At 35.2% G+C, this 19,600-nt stretch overlaps 2 protein-coding genes across 15 annotated transcripts; both read right to left on the bottom strand.

The window, feature by feature from the left end:
* Positions 1 to 5,584: 5,584 nt before the first annotated feature.
* Nrg (Neuroglian) lies at positions 5,585 to 13,852 on the bottom strand. Of its 13 annotated transcripts, XM_083038536.1 has the most exons (14): positions 13,732 to 13,852; positions 12,550 to 12,625; positions 12,390 to 12,413; positions 11,479 to 11,611; positions 9,240 to 10,655; positions 8,686 to 9,146; positions 8,225 to 8,581; positions 7,857 to 8,115; positions 7,450 to 7,770; positions 7,148 to 7,367; positions 6,888 to 7,044; positions 6,531 to 6,803; positions 6,051 to 6,143; positions 5,585 to 5,777 (listed from the first exon to the last, which is right to left on the bottom strand). In XM_083038536.1, exons 2-13 carry the CDS (start codon positions 12,602 to 12,604, stop codon positions 6,052 to 6,054), a joined length of 3,768 nt encoding a protein of 1,255 aa, XP_082894662.1. In that variant the 5' UTR covers positions 12,605 to 12,625; positions 13,732 to 13,852; the 3' UTR covers positions 5,585 to 5,777; position 6,051. The 13 variants fall into 13 exon arrangements, with proteins under 13 accessions (XP_082894662.1, XP_082894655.1, XP_082894661.1 ...); XM_083038529.1 differs by lacking the exon at positions 6,051 to 6,143; XM_083038535.1 differs by lacking the exon at positions 6,051 to 6,143 and having other exon boundaries at positions 13,594 to 13,733.
* Positions 13,853 to 14,888: 1,036 nt separating this feature from the next.
* Positions 14,889 to 19,523, bottom strand: LOC145936347 (scm-like with four MBT domains protein 1). Of its 2 annotated transcripts, XM_083038473.1 has the most exons (8): positions 19,390 to 19,523; positions 19,218 to 19,279; positions 17,975 to 18,387; positions 17,794 to 17,883; positions 17,093 to 17,616; positions 16,018 to 16,874; positions 15,247 to 15,893; positions 14,889 to 15,165 (listed from the first exon to the last, which is right to left on the bottom strand). In XM_083038473.1, the coding sequence occupies exons 2-8, from the start codon at positions 19,261 to 19,263 to the stop codon at positions 14,995 to 14,997; spliced, it is 2,748 nt and encodes a 915-aa protein (XP_082894599.1). In that variant the 5' UTR covers positions 19,264 to 19,279; positions 19,390 to 19,523; the 3' UTR covers positions 14,889 to 14,994. The 2 variants fall into 2 exon arrangements, with proteins under 2 accessions (XP_082894599.1, XP_082894598.1); XM_083038472.1 differs by having other exon boundaries at positions 19,218 to 19,494.
* Between the last annotated feature and the right edge of the window lie 77 nt (positions 19,524 to 19,600).

Here is a 19,600-nt window from a genome sequence, read left to right as displayed (position 1 = left end):
CTTCGTTTATTCTTTTGTTTTTAATTTCATTGACATGAGAGTTATGCGGACAAATGTCGGGATGCGCATCGAGGCGCGTATCGTGAACGAGAGTAAACTTAAAAAGATATAATTATTTTCGCTTAGAATTGTTATGCAATATACTATATGGATGTTCGATTTCGGTATCTCGCTGCTTTCACGAAGAGACGAGATCTCTCTCTCTTTTTCTCTCTACAGGGTGACCCATCCAATCGCGCGATATTCAACAACTCGTTCGTGTGTGTTACGGATGAAGGATGTTTGCACGATGAAAGTTAGGCCAATTTTGTGCCTTTTCATATCAATATGCGCAGCTTTTTCTACATAAGCGATTTCTTCCTCGCAATACGAGTCGATTAAATTCAAAGCGTTATCAAAGCTGGATGGAGCGCCCTGTGTGCACATATTTCTAAAACTCTGCGATCTTTTAAATCTCGTAGAAAAATTATGTCTAAAATTGTGATGAACGGCCGATGCGACGGAAATGCGCGCTCTTTTCCTCTTTCTCTATAGCTGCACGTGTAATAAAACGGCGAAAAAAACACATCGGCACGCTATTTAGTAAATATCAAGGTAATATATAATATAAAGGACTCGCACGACGATAAGCGGGCACACGTTGAATTACATCATTGAGATTCGTCGTTCCTGCATCATTGACTCTTTTTATGGCGAACATTCTACATCTACGATCTTATGACGTAATGTTTTTAAGTAACTTTAACATTGAAAGAGATTCGGAAGTACGTTAACGCGAACATGTTATCAACTACTATATGATACTATCCTCTCGCGCTTATCATTTAATAGTAGGATATATAATATATATATATATATATATATATATATATATCGATATAGAATATACATATAATGTCGCGATCAATTAAGCTAATTGAGAATGAACACTTTGTGCATTAAGAAATAATCGAGATTCCAAGAAAGAGAGAAAGTCGCCGTAAAAAAGAGTCAAGACTCTACAATACTTTTGAGAATAACGTGTGCGTGCTCGTTGTACAATGAACACTCTTGAATAGTAAAATCACGAACCATTTTTCCCTTCGTCGACGCAACCTAATATCAAAAGCAGAGTAATAGTACTAGTAGATGTGTATTCTCTATCTCGCCCTCCGTCCTGAAGGAGAACACGAGATACGTAAAATCGACGCAACGCACGCATCCATTTTGTAGATGGGAAATCGCGCATAAAGAAACGCAAGTGTTTTCTTTTTTTTTTATACAAAGTACAAAATTATATAAAAAAAATAAAGAAGAGAAATACAAAATATTACAACGTACGAAGAGCTGCTCGTGCGAAAGTATTTGGAAGTTTTTTTTTATACATGTATAATATGTATAATATTATAGATAACGAGTCTAAACTGATGATTCATAATGTGCAGAACGAATCAGCCTCGTTATATCCCGGATAAAAATCGAGAGGCTAGCACAATAGAAAAATACTCTAAAAACGCGCTCTTTCGTGGTGTGTGTTTGTTTTTTTGTGTATATGTGTGTCTTGTGACTTGGACATCGAGATTACCAAAGATACGTCTATAATTCCACCGTCAATTTCGTCATGGTTATTGCTAGCGCAATCATAATATCAAGATATTGGCCCGTATTATGAGCTCACTTTTATCTCTAGATGTACTTCTAAAGTTAGAGGTGCCTCTAAAGTTAGAGAGGCCCGTATTATGAGCTCACATCTATCTCTAGATGTACCTCTAAATGTACCACGATAATGTGGCGATATTATGAGCGTACATCTATCTCTAGATGTGTCTCTAAACGTGTCACGATAAATGTGGCGGTATAATGAGCACACATCTATCTCTAAATGTGTCTCTAAACGTGTCACGATAAATGTGGCGATATTATGAGCGCACATTTAGCGGCGCATCTAAAGGAAATCGCCTAAAAAACCTATTTTGTACCACATTTATAGCACATTTATGCTACTCTCGATAAATGTGCCCTTAGATACATTTACTTGCGTCTCTAACTTTAGAGGCACATCTAAAGCCTCGTCTACAATAGTCGCAAGGACTGTGTCGTATGTCGTAAGTAGTGGTGTCGCAAAAAGTTTGTCGCATATCGTAAGCGTGTCGCTAGACGAATGTCTACAATAGTCGCAAGGATTGTTCGCGATACGTCAAGTCGACTGCAGCCACATGGACGTGATGGACGATCAGCAGCGATTATTTTTACTTTTTCTGCAACTTTATTCCTAATTTTTAAATTTAGTATCTTTATATATGGTCAATGTGCTGTGCTGTGATTGAATGATTTCATGCGACATGCTTGTCGCAGATGTCGCAGAAAGTTGAAGTTGGCTCAACTATGTGCGACAAGGGCTCTTGCGACTGCGACAGCCTTACGACCGGAAAAGTATTCCTACGATATGTTCATACGACATAGTCCTTGCGACTATTGTAGACGAGGCTTGAAGATAGATATAAGCTCTAAATGTGCGATAAATATATGATTGATTTTAGATGTACATTTATCTGCGCCTCTAACTTTAGAGGTACATCTAAAGATAGATGCGAGCTCATAATACGGGCCATTGATTCGAGAAAAATCTTATGTGTCTATCTATATTGTATATGTGTAATTGCGGTCTCGAGAGTAAGTTTAAAGATTGCACAGAGTTGCATCCTCACTATTATATCGACGATATTAGAGATTGTCTCGTACTGTCAATATATCGCAAACTTTCGCTTATGTACGTATATACCGATAAAGCTATAAACCAGGTTCAAGTGAACTCGCAAGTGATCTCTTCGCGAATAAACGATTGAATATGACAACTGTTTATCGCAGTGCGCAGTCTTTAGCATCCGTCACACAACCGTCTACAAGATTCACGCTCTCTCTCTCTCTCTCCAAGATTATTTTGTTTTTAACATCAATATATGAATAACATCATAACGGACGTACAATAATACGAAAACGCTCGTATATTATTGCGATATAAGCCGATATTGTGTAATTAAAAAGAAAAGTCTTAATTATCATGTGACGTCCAAGTCACTTGTACAGGATGTTCGGCAAAAAAGACCGTAACAAATATATTTCAATCGTATCAGAGAGAAAGATACTTTTTGCATTCAGTATATAAAAGGATATCCCTTATAAGAATTCGCGTTATGAAGAAAGACACGGGCTAGTCCTGTCTGATATCAGGTGATGATATATCATTTAAAAGTACTATAATTCATGATTCTTTGCATATTCATACGTATCATAAATATTATACACTTTGTACCTATCTTTGTTTCGCTTTATCTTTGTACCTGACATATTTGCTCGCGACACTTTTGCAGACAACCTGTACACCGCATTGACTATATAATGTTAACTTAACGTTTATCTAAATAAATTTTTTGTACAAATCGCACTTAAAGGTTTAAACAAATTTTAACATCTCGTACACTAAGTAATAATAATTATAATAGTTGCTCTGCTTGTGTGATCGTCGCATCCTTTAAAAAATTACTAATAATAATAATAATAATTCATAATTAATATATATATATATCTATATATCTATATAATGTCTCTTTCATTTTTCTCTTTCTTTCGTTCTCTCTCTTTATATATATATATATATTTAATATCTTTATATATATTAAATAATCGTGTAGCGTTAGCTTACAATTACTGGATTATAATAAAATTATCAAAAAAGCAAAAAAAAGTAAACTTTCTCATAAAAAATAAAAGGGTTTTCGTGTCGAAGCATGTTTCACATACAAAAGCAACAATTACTTATAGAGGCCTTGCGATTTTTTGTTATCTACTTATATAGTGCATATACTATCTCTCCTCTTCAATACTTTACTTTACTTTACCCTTTACTATATCCTTTGCATGTGTCCTCATTTGTTTGCGCATATGTGTATGTAAATATATATATATATATATATGTATGTGTGTTTGTTAATAATGAAAAAGTGTAAGTGCATGACAATTGTAGATTATATTATATTCGTTCATTTAGATTTGGCCCTTTTTCGGCAGAGTAAAAATTGATCGCGGCTAAAGGTTCTTAGAATAACCGTCCATTAGAAGATTAAAAGTTAAAATCAGTCGAAGCCAGATTGCGACACTATCTTTTACATTGTTTGTCATTTTCAAGATTGCATGTAAATGTATAGTATCATTCACTGTATCGTGCGTTCTCGTTGCCGAATTTAGATAATCTTGATTTATTTTCGTTACAAAAATTTTAGTTAATATATCATCTTTTTAATCTAAATCATATACTGTATACACTTTATTTATACAATATAAAATGGTGAAAATTTGCCGTAAAACACTTTTCTAATTCCACTGTGCACCAATTTCACAATAAAGCTTTATTCGAATAAAAGCATTTATCGCAAAGATTTTGATTAATACGTCCCGTTTAAAGCATGAGTGTCATTTACGCTTTAGAAATGAGTAATTTTATTATCATAAATATTTTCAAGTCCAATATAGGCACTAAGATTTAACACTGTGAATATATTTCGATATATATATATATTATAGTTACTCGAATATAATATACTACTAGAATAAAAGAATTTCTATTAAAAATAAATTTTATTAGATATCGATACAAGTATTTAACTCTCGTAAAAGAGAAATAAATATTTTTTGTTTTATACTTTTATCTCTAATAGTTTTGTACTCTATGCGATAGAAAATTATGTTAATCTAAATTATTTCAATATTGTCCAATCTCTTATTATGGACACAATCCAAATGGACGCTATAAAGTATTTTTAAAGAGCAATCTGATAATTTAGAAAAAAAATTTACAATACGCGATAAAATTACTAACATAAATTTATAGGTAAAGCAATAAATTATTCGAAAGGTGAGAGATGCGCAAATACTTGTATTGAATAAGCAATAATGTTTACTTTTAGCAAAACCAATTTCCAAATTTTTCTTTCAATTATAGTATTCGATACTAAGTTAAAAGATATATATATAAAATTTAGAAATCAACGCGCGTCATGTTGCAAAACATTGGATACTACATGCAGTCTTAAAAGTATGTCACAAGTCTGGAACAATTCGTATACGTTGTCACCAATCGGCGTGTCCAACTCAATCTGGCTCTGTCAAATATTACGATCAATGCTAGAATAGTTTCTACGATACTATTTCCATAAATAGCTTGCACGCTATGAAACACCTACAGTTTCTGGGTTTTATAATTCAACTAGAGGTATGTCCTTGCGTGATGCACATCATTATCAGCACTCTTGACAATGGAATGAAGAAGAGAATAATCGTAACAAAAACTGATCTATTTTTGCTACACGTTCAAAAATGCTAAAAAGCGAAAAAAGATATATGGAATGTTTCTTAATATTTCAGAAACTCAAAGCCGTATCCGATTATTGCGCATCGGAAATCTATAAATATCTAAACGAGTAAAAGACGAATCACGGGTTTACTCTATGGAAATTATAAAACCCAAATCCCCAGAGTCTAATTGGCAGTATAGTGTTGGACATTGCACCCAGCGCAAGGTGCATAGCAGAGCTGCTGCAGTAGCCAAGGATCAGGCGGATCCTTAACCGTAACGAGAAAACGTTTTTTTTTTTTTTTCTTTTTTTTATGCGACTTTGATTAACGTAGCTGCGGATGTTACACATACGTGGCCATAGTGCCAGTCGGAATCGGTGGTGTCTCCTCTGGCCTACCTTTAGGTCCGTATTGCCCGATGAAGGATCCATCTTCAGTGAAGCGGCCTAGAACAAACAACAGATTCCAAACCTTGTAACAACTTCTATATTGCTCTTATACATAAAATATATAAACCTATGTGTATGTATGTGCGTGTATATTAAAGTTTTTTTTGCTTTGAAATGACATTTACTGATGGACGTTGTTAAAAATATTGGCATGCAACTTTGTAAAATAATAAATAATATATCAAATTTTGAACATTCCAATATTTTTTGTTTCAAAGCTCAGATGCGGTGATTTAAGCGTTAAAAAACATGTTTGTGTCAAAAACTTACCTTAGACTAGAGTGGCAAATGCTTGCGAATTTGGTTCCTGCTTACGATGTCGGCCATATTGACCAATGAAAGAACCATCTTCGTTCATGCCCTCTGTATCGATTCAAGCAAAATGTGTAAAGCAAAAATAAAGTGTATAATAAAATATAAACTGAATATAATAAATTAAAAAATCAAAGTCTAAGACAAAAATATAAAACGTTAAAAAGTGAATACAATTAGCTTATGCAATTGCAACTGCAAAGTGTAATAGTGAAATATATAAAAGAGAAAAGCACTTGCATATATATAAGAAAAATTTCGTGACACAAATGAATCTAATCAATCATCATATTTGATAATTAAAAAACTCATGCACAACAAATATTAAACTTTTAATTATATACCATATATGTATGTATGTCGCAAAGACTCTTCTAATGCTTTAGATATTTCTGAGGGCCCTTTACTGTGCAAGTGGTGTAAAATTCTATAACCAACCTGTATCACCGTCACCGTATTCCGCCATGGAGTCCGTGTCGGATTCAGGATGTTTGCCATCCTGATGAGAAGACGATGCCAAGGACGCGCGTCCACCAGCCGATTTGGTGTCCAATGGCTGTGAATATTCGTGGAATCCACCCTCTTCGGGATAATCGCCGCGTCCGGCGGCCAATTCTCGCTCGTGCACCGCGTACTTTCCACCTCTGTTTCGTTTAATTACGCACACGATTATCAGCACTAGGAGGAGGATAGCGATCGCCAGCATCATTCCTAGGAGAATCGTAGCACTCTTTAGTATATACCAGCCTCACTAAAATCAGATTTGACAATGCAATAACTAAGAAGCAGCCTTACCTATAAACCAGCCAGCCGTTGCGACATTCTCCTTCGGTTGAATAATGGGTCCTTCGCTGCTCGTCTCTACCTCTTGAGAAGCGCTTTCAGTCATGTAGTCTCCGTCGACAGCAACAATCGACATCACATAAACTTCACCGCTTTGAAGACCGCGCACCTGCGTGAATCAATAATTCTTCGTTAAATACGTACAATATTTAATTTAATTTTCTTTTTTTTGCAAAGATTATCTATCATTATTTTATACTATGTAAACTTACCTCGATAGCCTTCGACAGGAATTCGGGATCAGTCATCAAAGATATCGTTTCACCCTTAAGCTTGTATTTGACGAAGAAATGACTGCCCGGATTGCCGTTCAGATTCGCTAGCCAACTTACTCTCACGTTTGAATATCCATTTTCCACAGGTATAGTTTCCCATGTAAATTGCGGGACGTCAGGTCGTTGAGACGTTCGTGTCTTTTGTTCAATGAAATAGCTGTATAAACGTATATTAAAGTTTTAAGTATTATCGTCTTATAGAAATGTTACTATATGTTTCTGTACTCTTGTAAACTTACTCATTGCCTTCGCCAATTCTGGTTGTGGCACGTATGTGAACGCGGTATATCGTGTTGGGCGCTAACCCGGCTAATTTGGCAGTCGTATCGTCTGGATTCATAACATACGGGTTTCTCTCGAGTAGAGGTCCTAATTTCGTGCCATTCACAACCTGATAATAAATTTTATATCCAGTTAAGACGCCGTTCGGTTCCGCGGGCCGCGTCCACACGAGAAACAGAGCGCTGGATCCCATGGGAAATGCTTCTAAACTGAGTACCGTTCCCGGCACTCCTTCCGGTGTGTCGAAGGTCAAAGTCTCGGATGGAGGACCGGCGTATCTGTATACGTTATTACAATACTATGTAGAGTCGTAAAAAACGGTACACGACAATCGAATACGTGTATGTCCAATGTTTTTCATTACCTGCCATTGTAAGCGAGTATCCTCACATTATTCTTGCTGTACGGAATAAACTTTGTGACCAACGCATGCGTCTTGTTGCCGCCGCGAATGTCGATCTCGCGCATTCCCTTCTCGCCGTCTTTATCCGTCCACGTCTGAATCTTGTATCCCTGCAGCTCGCCCCTCACCGATTCTTCCGGCACCGGACTCCACGAGAGTTGAGCGGTCGTGCTCGATTTTATTTGATTCAGTGTAAAGTTACCTGGCGCTTGCAAGGGTACTGAAATAGAGCGATTTACCGATATTATATCGTACAATTGTCGACTGCCAAATATAATTGGTAATCTTAGTGCTAGTTAATAATAAGATAACTTCATCATAGATTTTACCGTCTTCCCCGGAATATCCGGTAATTTCTTCAGCCGTGGCTATACTCTCTCCTTTCTCGTTTATCGCGACGACCTTAATCTTGAATTTTTGATACGTAGGTTGATTTTCCACTAGCAGATTGTTTCTTCTCCAATCGTTTATATCTTGTATAGTCCACCTCTCACCTGGTATATCTCTCTTGTAATACACTCGGTACATAAATCTGGGAGCATTATGCTCTACTTGTGGCATAGTCGTCCACGAGATAACCAAATTTTGCGGTGTGGTGCCTTTGCCCATGACATTGTCCGGGTTTTTATAAGGGACGTCCGGTAAGGTGGTACAAGTGTCACTGTGCGGTGACGGCAGAGATGTACCTGTTGAAAATACCACAATGTATCAAAGTTTTTATTTTATCCTCTAAAAACGAAATAGAAGAAAGTCGCGTAATGATGTGTATAATTTAGCGATTAAATCTTACCTATCTTATTCCACGCGAGAACGCGGTATGTGTAATTAGCCCACGGTGACATGGGCACTGAATATCTCTGCTCGGTGGCGGGAACGAAATCTTTGGATATCTCCCAAGTATCCGGCGTAAAACTAGTGTTGTATTGAATGGTGTAGCGCAGAATGGGTGCTCTGTTATCGCCCATGGGTGTCCATTGAACGATGGCTTCGTTCGACATGCACGTGATCCCGATTAATCTCGGTGCATTAGGTACATCCTGAACTATCAGCGTGGCCTGCGCTCTCGCTTCGTCCAGTTCGGTGTGCGCAACGCAAGTATAAGTACCAGAATCTAATTCGGTCGTCTTTGTGATCATCAAAGAATAATCGGAGCTCCGTATGAATCTCGGTTCCATTTCAAAGTCTATCGGTTCACCGTTGCTCAACCAGTCTATGACCAGAGGTAGACTGGAATCGGTAACAGCATTGCACCTAAACAAAAACGCAAAAAAAGAAAGATCAAAAACGAGGTTTCTAATTTTGTATAGTTTCAGAATTATCAATTTATTAATGAGATTGATTTACCTAAATGTGGCAGTGGAGCCCGCCGCGACTTCGTAATCCTCCGGCTCGTCCGTTATTCTAGTGTGCTCCTTGACGACTAATTCGGCGGACGCTTTCACCTCGCCGAATTTATTGGAGGCGTGACACGTGTAAGTACCGCCGTCCAAGAATATCACGTTTTCAATCTCCAAATCGCCCGTGTCCAAAGTCTTGTATCGACCGCCAGTCAATTCCTGTCCGTTCCTGATCCACTTGACTTCGGGTTTGGGTGCGCCGAAAACGCGACACGTGATCCGCACGGTCTTGCCATCGACCGTACTCATATCCGTAGGCGGTTGCGTGATGTCCGGATCGAGCGCCAGCACGTTCACGTACACGTCTTTGTAAACGTATCCCAACGAGTTGGTGGCGTTACATCCGTAATTACCCGTGTCCTTCTTAACCAGCTTCTCGATGACGATGGAATTCGGCGTGACTCGCCGCCTGCTATTCGGCGGCGACTCGGATATCGGTTTGCCATTGTGTATCCACTTGATCTCAGGAACGGGCACTCCGCTGGCCTCGCATCTCATTTCCACGGTCTCGTCCTCCGCGGCGTTAACGAATTCCGGCTCGACCGTGAAATACGGTACAGCCATCACGTTCAGGTTTATCGAATACGACTGGGCAGTGCCCACTCCGTTCGACGCCTCGCAAGTGTACGATCCTTCGTCCTCGAAATTGACATGCTTTATGACGAGAGACTTGCCGTAGTTACCTTGAGTTATCCTGTCGCTCGGGCTGATGAGTTGACCGTTTTTGCTCCAAACGATCTGCGGCAAGGGCGTTCCACCGAATATACAGTACAGCTCTACTTTCTTGCCGCGCAGAGCTACCTCGCTTTTCCTGCTGACATATTGTCTCTCGGGGGGATACTTGTTCTGGCCGGCGGATGCGCCTGTAGAAATTACGTTTAGCAAAACCTTATTGCCTAATTTGTATTCGTTTCTGAACACAGATGTGGCGGCACAGGCATAGTAAAAATCATCCGAGGCATCATTCCTCGTGACATTGCTGAACCAGAGATTACCCTCCGGGTCCAGAGTCATCCTCGAGTTATTGATTGACTTGATACCACCGGCGACATCCTGAATTAGCCAATAAACGTTCGGTTTAGGCCAGCCGTCGGGTGGCTGGCAGGTAAGTTTGAAGGGGGAACCCTCATTCGCGCTCACAGCTATCGGATTTTCATCCTTGAAAGAATTCAATTCAGCCTTTCGAACAAACACCGAGTTCGATGTGGCTATACCCCATTCGTTCTCCGCGAAGCATTGATACTGTCCTAGATCTTCGTCCCTTGGTCTTGAGATCACTAACGTACCTCTACCAGGCTGTTGAGAAATGCGATCGTCATACGCTGGCCACTCAAAGTTTTTCCCATTTTTAATCCAACGATACCTGCAATATAATATATATATATATATATATATATATATATATATATATATATATAGTAAATATATAAATATAATATCTTTATACTTGTGTAACATACAAGTATGATATTACAATGCATGTTAATATACATATATTTGTATCTTTCATAATTTATATATTATACTTATATAACATATAAGTAATATTATACTGTATGTATATATAATATTTATGTATAAAATCTCAAATAGAAAATTACGACATACATATAATACATTAGGCATATAATAAATTTGAAAAAAAATGCATATTGCATAATAATGAATATACTTATATATCCGCGTACAAAATATCAAATCGACATATACATATGTTGATGTAGCTTACAATGATAAATGTTGGACATCAAAGTTCTTTAAATTTATTTGTTTTCACGAATTTATTCAGGAAACTTTACGTAAGAAATACTATCCACGCCCCTATATTCATACAAGACAGTGTATCTGTGTATTAGTGACGATTATTTCATACATCCTAAGGCTATGAGATCATCTTTGTAATTAAGATCGGCCAGTTGTACCGATTGCACGAGATGAATAAGCTCGATTGCTGTAAGTGCAATGAAACTTTACGAGTGAGAGATGTCTCCAAAGTACATTTTCCGTTCTTGAGCAACTTAGTGAACGTGTCAAGACATATTTACATAATAACCATTTCCTTGATGGCATCTTGTCATTGTTTAATATCATATCTGCTCAAACAAGCGATACAGAGATACGTGGTAGAGAGATTTGTTCTCTATATCTGTGATAAATAAGTTCTGAGAAAAAAAAAAGATACGTACGTTGGAGCAGGTTCTCCTTCTGCTTCGCATTCAATTAAAAATGGTTTGTCGTTTTCGTTGATTTTTGCCTGGCTCACTTGAAACAACTGCTCGTCTGTTGGTGGCTGTTTAGATATCCGTGGCGGCGATTGAACTAATAATCGAAAAATATATTAGAGGGGAATCATTGAAATAAAGATAAACTAGTAAAAAATATAAATGACATGTATAATAATACAAATATAATCTAAAAAAGACAATAAGACACAGAAAATACATTTATATTATATTTAATACAAATGACTTTGCTATAATGAATGATTCTAATGATTTTTAACTTTAGCTTAATTGTAGTAAGGAGCAGCTGCAGTTACAGTATAAATGACTGAAATTAATTATTATGTATAGTATATGATGATAAAATATATAAAGAAAAATAAAAGATTACACAGATACAATGTAGGAGAAAGAAAATTAATGTTCTTTAAAGTATATATGTACAAAAATACATATACACATACAGATACTTATTTTTAAAAAAATCGATGAAGAAAAAATAATCCTACAGTTGGTGTATGTATAATATAAAAAAGGAAGTTATATCCTATATGAAATATAATCATAATAATAAAATTCAAAAGAAAAAAATATATAAAACATTGTTATACACTATCATTCTCTTTCATATGTTTTGGCAATCAGTCAGAGCATCTATACACAAATCTGATTGTGTGAATTGTGTGTACAAAATTCATGAAGTGTATGTATATTTAAATATGTAAATACATGTAGATGTACGAGTGTACAAAAGCATAGCATCCCTATGTAGAGAAATTTGTTTTGATGTACAGAAATGTTTTGTGTGAATGGAAATTGTTCTTGTAACAAAAAGCACAATTATTTATAATAATTTGTATAACAGTGTCTTTCACCTTCTACATAATCCGGGACACGTACTATAATTAGAAATTAAAAATTACAATTTTAATAGCAAAGTTTAATTGCAATAGCGTAAAGTTGTACTATGTATTAACAAAAATTAAAAAAAAATTTAGTAAATGAATACATATGATATAATTTGTTTATACTCACTTATAGCCGATGCCCCAAGCACCAGCATGGAAATAATGCACACAGTGAGCTTCATGGTTACAACGCACTTGAAAAGCTAAAACAGCAATTAATTTTTTTCTATTAAAGATAAATTTAAAAAATAATCATTAAATAATCATTAAAAGAGATGAAAGAAATGTATCGTGCGCTAAAAATTATTTTCTTTAGCGATTAAATTTCTTCCCGATTTTATTTAAGATCGATTAATCGATAAAATTTCATGCCCTATAATATTCGCCGACATGCGAACACGCGCGTTAACAGTGTGGGACTTCTCTTTAATTAATTACGCTTCGCGGTATCATATATCCCCGTGTGCACTTTTGCTATTGCGGTAAATACAAAATTGCACACACACATACATGTATACATAATATATGTATCTAACGCGCGCGTGCGCTTAGCCATACATATGTACATGCCGCAAAATCGAAGCTGACCCAATTATGTGAAATTTTCAAATTTGCCGGGACGTTGTTATGAGACGGTGGTTGCTAACGGAGACGCGTAAAAAATGGGCGTGCACCCGCGCCGTAAAAATTAAAAAACACAAGTCGATGAACGATACATTTCCCACCTATGTATGTATGTACATACATGTGTGTTGCAATACGCACAGGTCGATTGTCGACGCGATCGTGGGGAAAAAGACCTTAAATCATCGGAGAAAATAGGAAAAAATTCGCACAATTTGTCAATCACCGTCAATGAAAATTCGTCTCGCCGACTAGAGGCCTCGACGACGACTCGTTCACTCGATGATCTCACTCGCCGTCCTTCGTCGCGGGACGCTTCCGTTCGTCCTTAGAAAAACGACGGAATTTCGCGACGAATCCTACGAGGACGCATCGTAATCTCTAGTTTCGCCGCGAGAGAATCTCGAATTTTTTTCTCTCTCTCTCTCCCTCTCGACGATACGCGACAGAAACAGAAACGTTGCGGCGAAAAAGCGGGAGGGCAGGGCAGCAAAAAGCGGGCACACCCGCAAGATAGCATTGATCGCCTAACGCTGTCGGTATTCACCTATCCGTCTCTCTTTTTCTCCCTCGCTCCTTCTCTCTCGTTCGTCTCTCCACGCCTCGTCGTCGCTTTTCGTCGTCTCGTCTCGCGAGCGACGAAATCGAGGCCGGTGATCGCTGGATTAATAATCGCGGGACTCACCAATCTCGGGCGGCGTATCACAGTATCCAGCACGTCGTCATCACCACTAAGCCATCATCGAAAAACTGCGGAAACCACTGACTCGGATACGTAACTCGCCGTACGGTACCGACGGTACCGTAGTGTGTACGCGTGTGAGTCATGCATATATGAATGTGTGTGTGAGTATGTGTGTTGTATATGTGTAGAAGATAATGTTATCTTATCTACCAATTCGAAGGGTACCTTATTATGAACTTATCGTCAGAGGTTTTAAATACCGACCGATGGTAAAACTTTGTGATTATAGCGGTTATTTTGAAAAAAAAAAAAAATTAATTAAATATCTTAAATAGTTTATAATAAAATTGAACAACTTTAATTACACTTGTACTTGTGTCCATAACAGTTTAAGTGACCAAAAGATACGATAAGTCTTCATATGGTGTAAAATAAAATAAATAAGATTGTCGTTTTATTATATCATTGTGATAATTTAAATCTTCTAGCTGGCAAATTGATAAAACATATATATATATATATATATATATATATATATATATATTACACAAATAAAATATTCAGATTCTATTGAGAATACTAAATACAATAATCAGTATAATACACTACGGTACTACAATACTATATATAATATTACTAAAATAGTATAGTATATACATATAGTATAGTATAGTAGATATAATACTATTAATTGTAAGTAAAATAATGACATAATGTATAAAAAAATATTTTATTACTAAAGATTTATCAATGATTGATCGATAGTCTTCATACAATTTTGTAATATCGCACAACAAAAATGCAGAGAATAATTATATTTTTTTATATAAAGAATAAAATAAAAAATTTGCAAAGTGCAAACTTTTTCTTTTTTAAACTCTCAGTGATATCATCTTTTTTAGTTCTGTAATAAAAATAAATATATATTTATATATTAATTTTATAATACACAAATTGATAAACAATCTTATCTGCAACTTGTTTACCTTCCATGAGCTTTAAAAAATGGAATTTGCTCGTTTTTTAGCAATATAAAAATGATAAAAATTAATAAAGTATTCTTTAATTTATAATTGAAAAATCTTGAATGCATCTATTTCAATTATTCTTTTTGACATGATTATTACATATGACTATATATATATATATATATATATATATATATATAATGAACACTGCACAACATGAATGAGAAAAGTTATTATACAGAGTATAAAGTAATTATATAGAAGATAATTACAGGTTTTATTGCAAACTAGTCAATTAAACAATTTGATACTGATCAGGCTCTACTTCATGAATATGTCGTAAAAAGAATGTAACTTTAACTTGTTCAACGTGTCGACATAATTTCATGGCTAAACTAGTTCGTAGTTTCATGTGCTGAGTAAGAGAGGGAAGATTCAGCAGCAAAAATGCAAGACCATCAATTTCCTATGATTGAACAGAGAGATATTATATTATCTATAACATAATATAAAAAAAAATATTAATTTCTAGAACTAAAATACTTACTTCCTCTTTGACGCGATATGCGAGATCTTTGCAGTCGCTTGTTTTTCTAAGATATCGAAACACGTCATCTACACTCCAATATAATGGATTTGAATCGAGCTTTCGGGTTTTCGGTCGCCGTTGTGTCTTTTGCATTCTCATGTATTCGGCGTCTGCCTCAGAGCAATCAGATTCTATACTCGTGTCCCAATCTCTCTTAATTCCTCTAGTGCCTCCAGAGTTCTGATTAAATCTCGTTATATGTTGTTTAGAATTTAAATTAGGAGGACTGGACAATTCTCTATCTTTTATTTTTCTATCATTGAACGAACTACCAGAATCTTCCGAAGCATTGCTGGAAGGTATTTCAGTCTTAAAGTCATCCGACTTGTCAGATTTCTCCAGACCTTTCTGTATCATGATATCTATTTCCGAGAGCGGTTGTCTTCCATTAAATGCCTCGTCAATATGACTCTCCGAGACATGTTTTGCCAGATCTAACGACATAAACGGCATCTCATCCTCGTATTCTTCCGGAACCTCCTTATGTTTGTTCGCCCATCTGCCGCGACGCTTTCGACGTTTCTTACCCCAAGGTTTCGGTTTTTGCACCATAATGCTTGTATAGCCTTTCGGTTTTCCTCTCTTTCCAGTTCCAACTGTCGCTGCTACAAAAACAAAGATGTTGGTAAAAATACACACTCTTTATATTAATTAATATTTATGATACAAATGTATAGCAACTTTGTATATATAATATATATTATTTCTTTAGGATACACTGTCACTTACTATATTTTGTTTTCGATGTTTTATAACATTCATCCGGACATTCATTTTCTGGTATATACGATGGACCAAATAAATTTGGGCATACCATTAATTTTTTACAAATACTTCTGCAAAAGTCCGCTACCATATCTCCTGATGTAACAATGGCCACACTCGCGCGATATGTGTTATTTTTGTGCTTCGCCTTTAAAACTTCTAAATGATATCCAGGATCTGGTTTGGAATCGCATTGCAGAACCTTTAAAATTCTAGCGCTTCTATATCCAACAGAGACAATCATTGACAAAACTTCTCGCATGACCAATATAACTGGTCCAGGTCCTACTGATTTTGGAAGAGTCGCTAATTTCCCTTTCGAGATCATCGGACCTGTGAAGCATCGGTAGTTAAAATATATCTTCGGACACCAGAGCGAAGATCGTGGTTCGGATATCGGTATGTCCAAAAGATTGGCTTTCTTCTCCTCCTCCTCCTTTGCAAACATTTCTAGTTTCTTACAAATCTCGATGTAATTATGCGGAGGTTTTAACGGATAGTGATTAGATTCGCACCATCCTACAGGAAATATTTGCAAGGAATACATGTCAACTATATGATCTGGCTTGAAGTATTCATAATTATCTAATTTTATCCACAACAGATTATCAATGATTTTAGTAATGTTGGCGGCACATATTATATGTTGGTGTTCTGGATCAACAGCCTCCAATCTCATGCCACATTCAAAGCCCGCCTCAGCGGCGCTCGCATGTTTGTCAAATAAATTTTCAGATGCTGCAGTAGCATGACATGCTTCCAGATAGTCATTCCAATCAAAATCATCAGTCTTTGAAGTCCAACTTTGCGGATGAGTAATCCTACAACAGAACAAAATTGTCAAAAATCATAATGTATTGCAATCAAAGAATTATACAGAAAAATATTTTTAAAAAAATATATATATTTGATATCTTCTATATAAATTATAAATAATAATATTTATATTTATAGTATTATAATATAGTTATAAGTTATAAAATTATACAATTATGAAAAAAAAGTTAATGTATTTGTGTACTACTTATATGATATTTACATGATATCGTGCTTTTGTGCCCATCCAACTGGAAATATGTATGGATGTTCCGCAGTACATAGCCATGTATTGTTTTCTGAATTAGTGGGTACAGACGTATCTTCTGATCCATCCGAGCGTTCAATATATACATCAATATTTACAAGAAAATATATATCGTCAAATACTTTCGTTACAGTAGCAGGGCAGATCTTTGTTCGATCTATTGGATGCAGAGCTTCTACTTTCATCCCAATTGTAAAACTGTGTTTTGAATGATCTATATTATTTTTAAATAATTCTTCCAATAGTTCGCAATCTTTTGGTTTAGATTCTAACAAATCTTTCCATTCTTCGTAAGTGTACAAGTCGACTATTGAGCCAGGTGGTTCTAAGAACCAAAGATTTTGACCATTAGAATTTGATTTAGATGTAAATCCATATGAATGTAAACGCTCCGATGTACAAAATATCCAAAAATCTTCACGAAAGGAACCAGGTGTATCATATCTCAATAAAAGACGTCCTCCAACATTTTCAATAATCTGTAAAAAAAATCAAATATCTTTAAATATTAGAATAATTGAAAAACATAGAAATAATTATTTCATTGCTTCTCTTATTTTATAGAAATTTATATTATACAAGTTATTTTTGTATTTTATAATATAGATTCATACTGGAATACTTTTTTTCAGAGATTTTTGTAAATATGCTCTTACCGTAGCTACCCATAATTTATACGGATGCAAGACATCACTTATCTCAATTTTCATGCCCTGTTTTATCTTGTCTGTCATACTTAAGCCATCCTGTATAGAAAAAAGATATATAAGAAAGAGTATTATATTAAATTATTATTCTAACATAAAAAATTGTGTAAAAATATATCTAATGTCTTACCCCTGTTAACATCTCCGGTGGAAGCGTACGTGCTGTTGCTAGAAAATCATGCAGTTTATCTATGCAATCTGGTGATTTCTCAAGTATAGCGTCAGGTGGTTCCAATTTTTTATTGTTTTTCGCACTCCAACCAAGTTCATGACCAGCTTCTTTTGTAAGATTAAACCAAAATTCTAATGATCTATCGTCACCACCAAAGTAGCGCAACCGTAACAAAGGTCCACAAGCCATGACGATAGAGGCTACCCAGTATGACGATTCTTCTTGGTCATTATTTTTCTGTACTGGTACCTCTAATGACATTCCTATTTCAATACTGTTTTGCAATGTCAACTCCACATGTGGAAACACAATTTGTGGAACTTCCACACTGTCTGTGGCATCAAGATAGTCTTGCCAAACAAATCCATATTCTAAAATGTAAAATTTCATGCAAGTAATTTTTAATTAATTTACACATGGCAAATTTTATAATTTTTATTTTATCTTGATAAAATATTTCATTATAAAATACAAATTTATATCTATTAAATAAATATATACTATAAACAAAAAAATGACACATATTTATTAATTAATATTAAAAAGAAAAGAAAAATATATAAAATAATAATTTAAATAAAATATATTTTATTTTAAAACTATCTTATTTATAAATAGCATTTATTTTAATAAATTTTTAATAAAAAGTTATAAAATTATTATTATTATTAAAAATTATAAATTGTTATAAATAAAATTAATTATAAAATTAAAATTATTTAATTTACTGAATTAATTTTTTTTATTCGATGTTAAACGCGCAAAACGCCATCTTCTGAATTATTAATAGAGAACAGAGAATAATATATATATATAATATATATATATATATATATAGAAATGTATTTGTGTGTAAATGTATAGAAATTATAAGATTATACGAAACCAATGCATTACGCTCTTTAATACGCTCTTTAATAATTATCACAATGTAGAATTTTGTATCCCGAGTATGTATATAAACGATAGTTTATCTCTTAAAAGTTCGTTTGAAAATGCGTTGAACTACCATGTGTCTATATATATCTCTCTACCTTTAACAGAAACGATAGCGTTTAAGTTAACCGTATAAAAAGGTGTGTGCGATAATTGTATACTCTTATAATAACATACAATTCTGTGAAAAAAAAACATTTCACACGCCGAGCGCGTTCTGTATAAGAAAAATTTAATAAAACGAGCAAGTTATTAAAATTTTTACCTCCATCCTGCGATTTTTCCTGCGCTCGATTCTCGTACACTTCCATAATTTATTTACATCACCTAGGTCGTGAAGGCGAAATAAATAATAAAATTATATTAACGGATCGTTCGCGGAGGACACCACGGTTTCAGTGTAAAAATAAATGGATTAAATCTATAATCGAAGTTACCCCTGCGATTCTCCATGCGCAAATGAGCCAAGTTTGCCAGCGAATTCGGTGCAATGATCCCAAATTGTAAGGCGCATGCGCGTCCTTCTTACACACGCATATGTGTGGCTGACCACGTGACCAGTTTGATAGACTATATAACATTTTTCTTTTTTTCCCCTTTTTCGTTTTACTCCATTCATGCTATTATTAAAGTTATTTTACTTATACA

The sequence above is a fragment of the Prenolepis imparis genome, unplaced genomic scaffold (assembly GCF_030444845.1).
Source record: "Prenolepis imparis isolate NDT839.2.m4 unplaced genomic scaffold, iyPreImpa1.0 SCAF_5, whole genome shotgun sequence".
NCBI lineage: Eukaryota > Metazoa > Arthropoda > Insecta > Hymenoptera > Formicidae > Prenolepis > Prenolepis imparis.
This window is presented reverse-complemented; position numbering and strand designations above follow the sequence as displayed.

Excerpts from the sequence above, each read along its gene's own strand:
- LOC145936347 (XM_083038473.1), bottom strand. The coding sequence starts at position 19,263 with ATGGAAGTGTACGAGAATCGAGCGCAGGAAAAATCGCAGGATGGAG. Across the intron at positions 17,617-17,793 it reads ATAAATTATGGGTAGCTACG|ATTATTGAAAATGTTGGAGG; the intron begins GTAAGAGCATAT and ends TTTTTTTTACAG. Across the intron at positions 15,166-15,246 it reads CATATCGCGTCAAAGAGGAA|GAAATTGATGGTCTTGCATT; the intron begins GTAAGTATTTTA and ends GTTCAATCATAG.
- Nrg (XM_083038529.1), bottom strand. The coding sequence starts at position 12,604 with ATGAAGCTCACTGTGTGCATTATTTCCATGCTGGTGCTTGGGGCATCG. Across the intron at positions 8,582-8,685 it reads TCTCGCGTGGAATAAGATAG|GTACATCTCTGCCGTCACCG; the intron begins GTAAGATTTAAT and ends TATTTTCAACAG. Across the intron at positions 7,771-7,856 it reads ATACTCGCTTACAATGGCAG|ATACGCCGGTCCTCCATCCG; the intron begins GTAATGAAAAAC and ends TAACGTATACAG.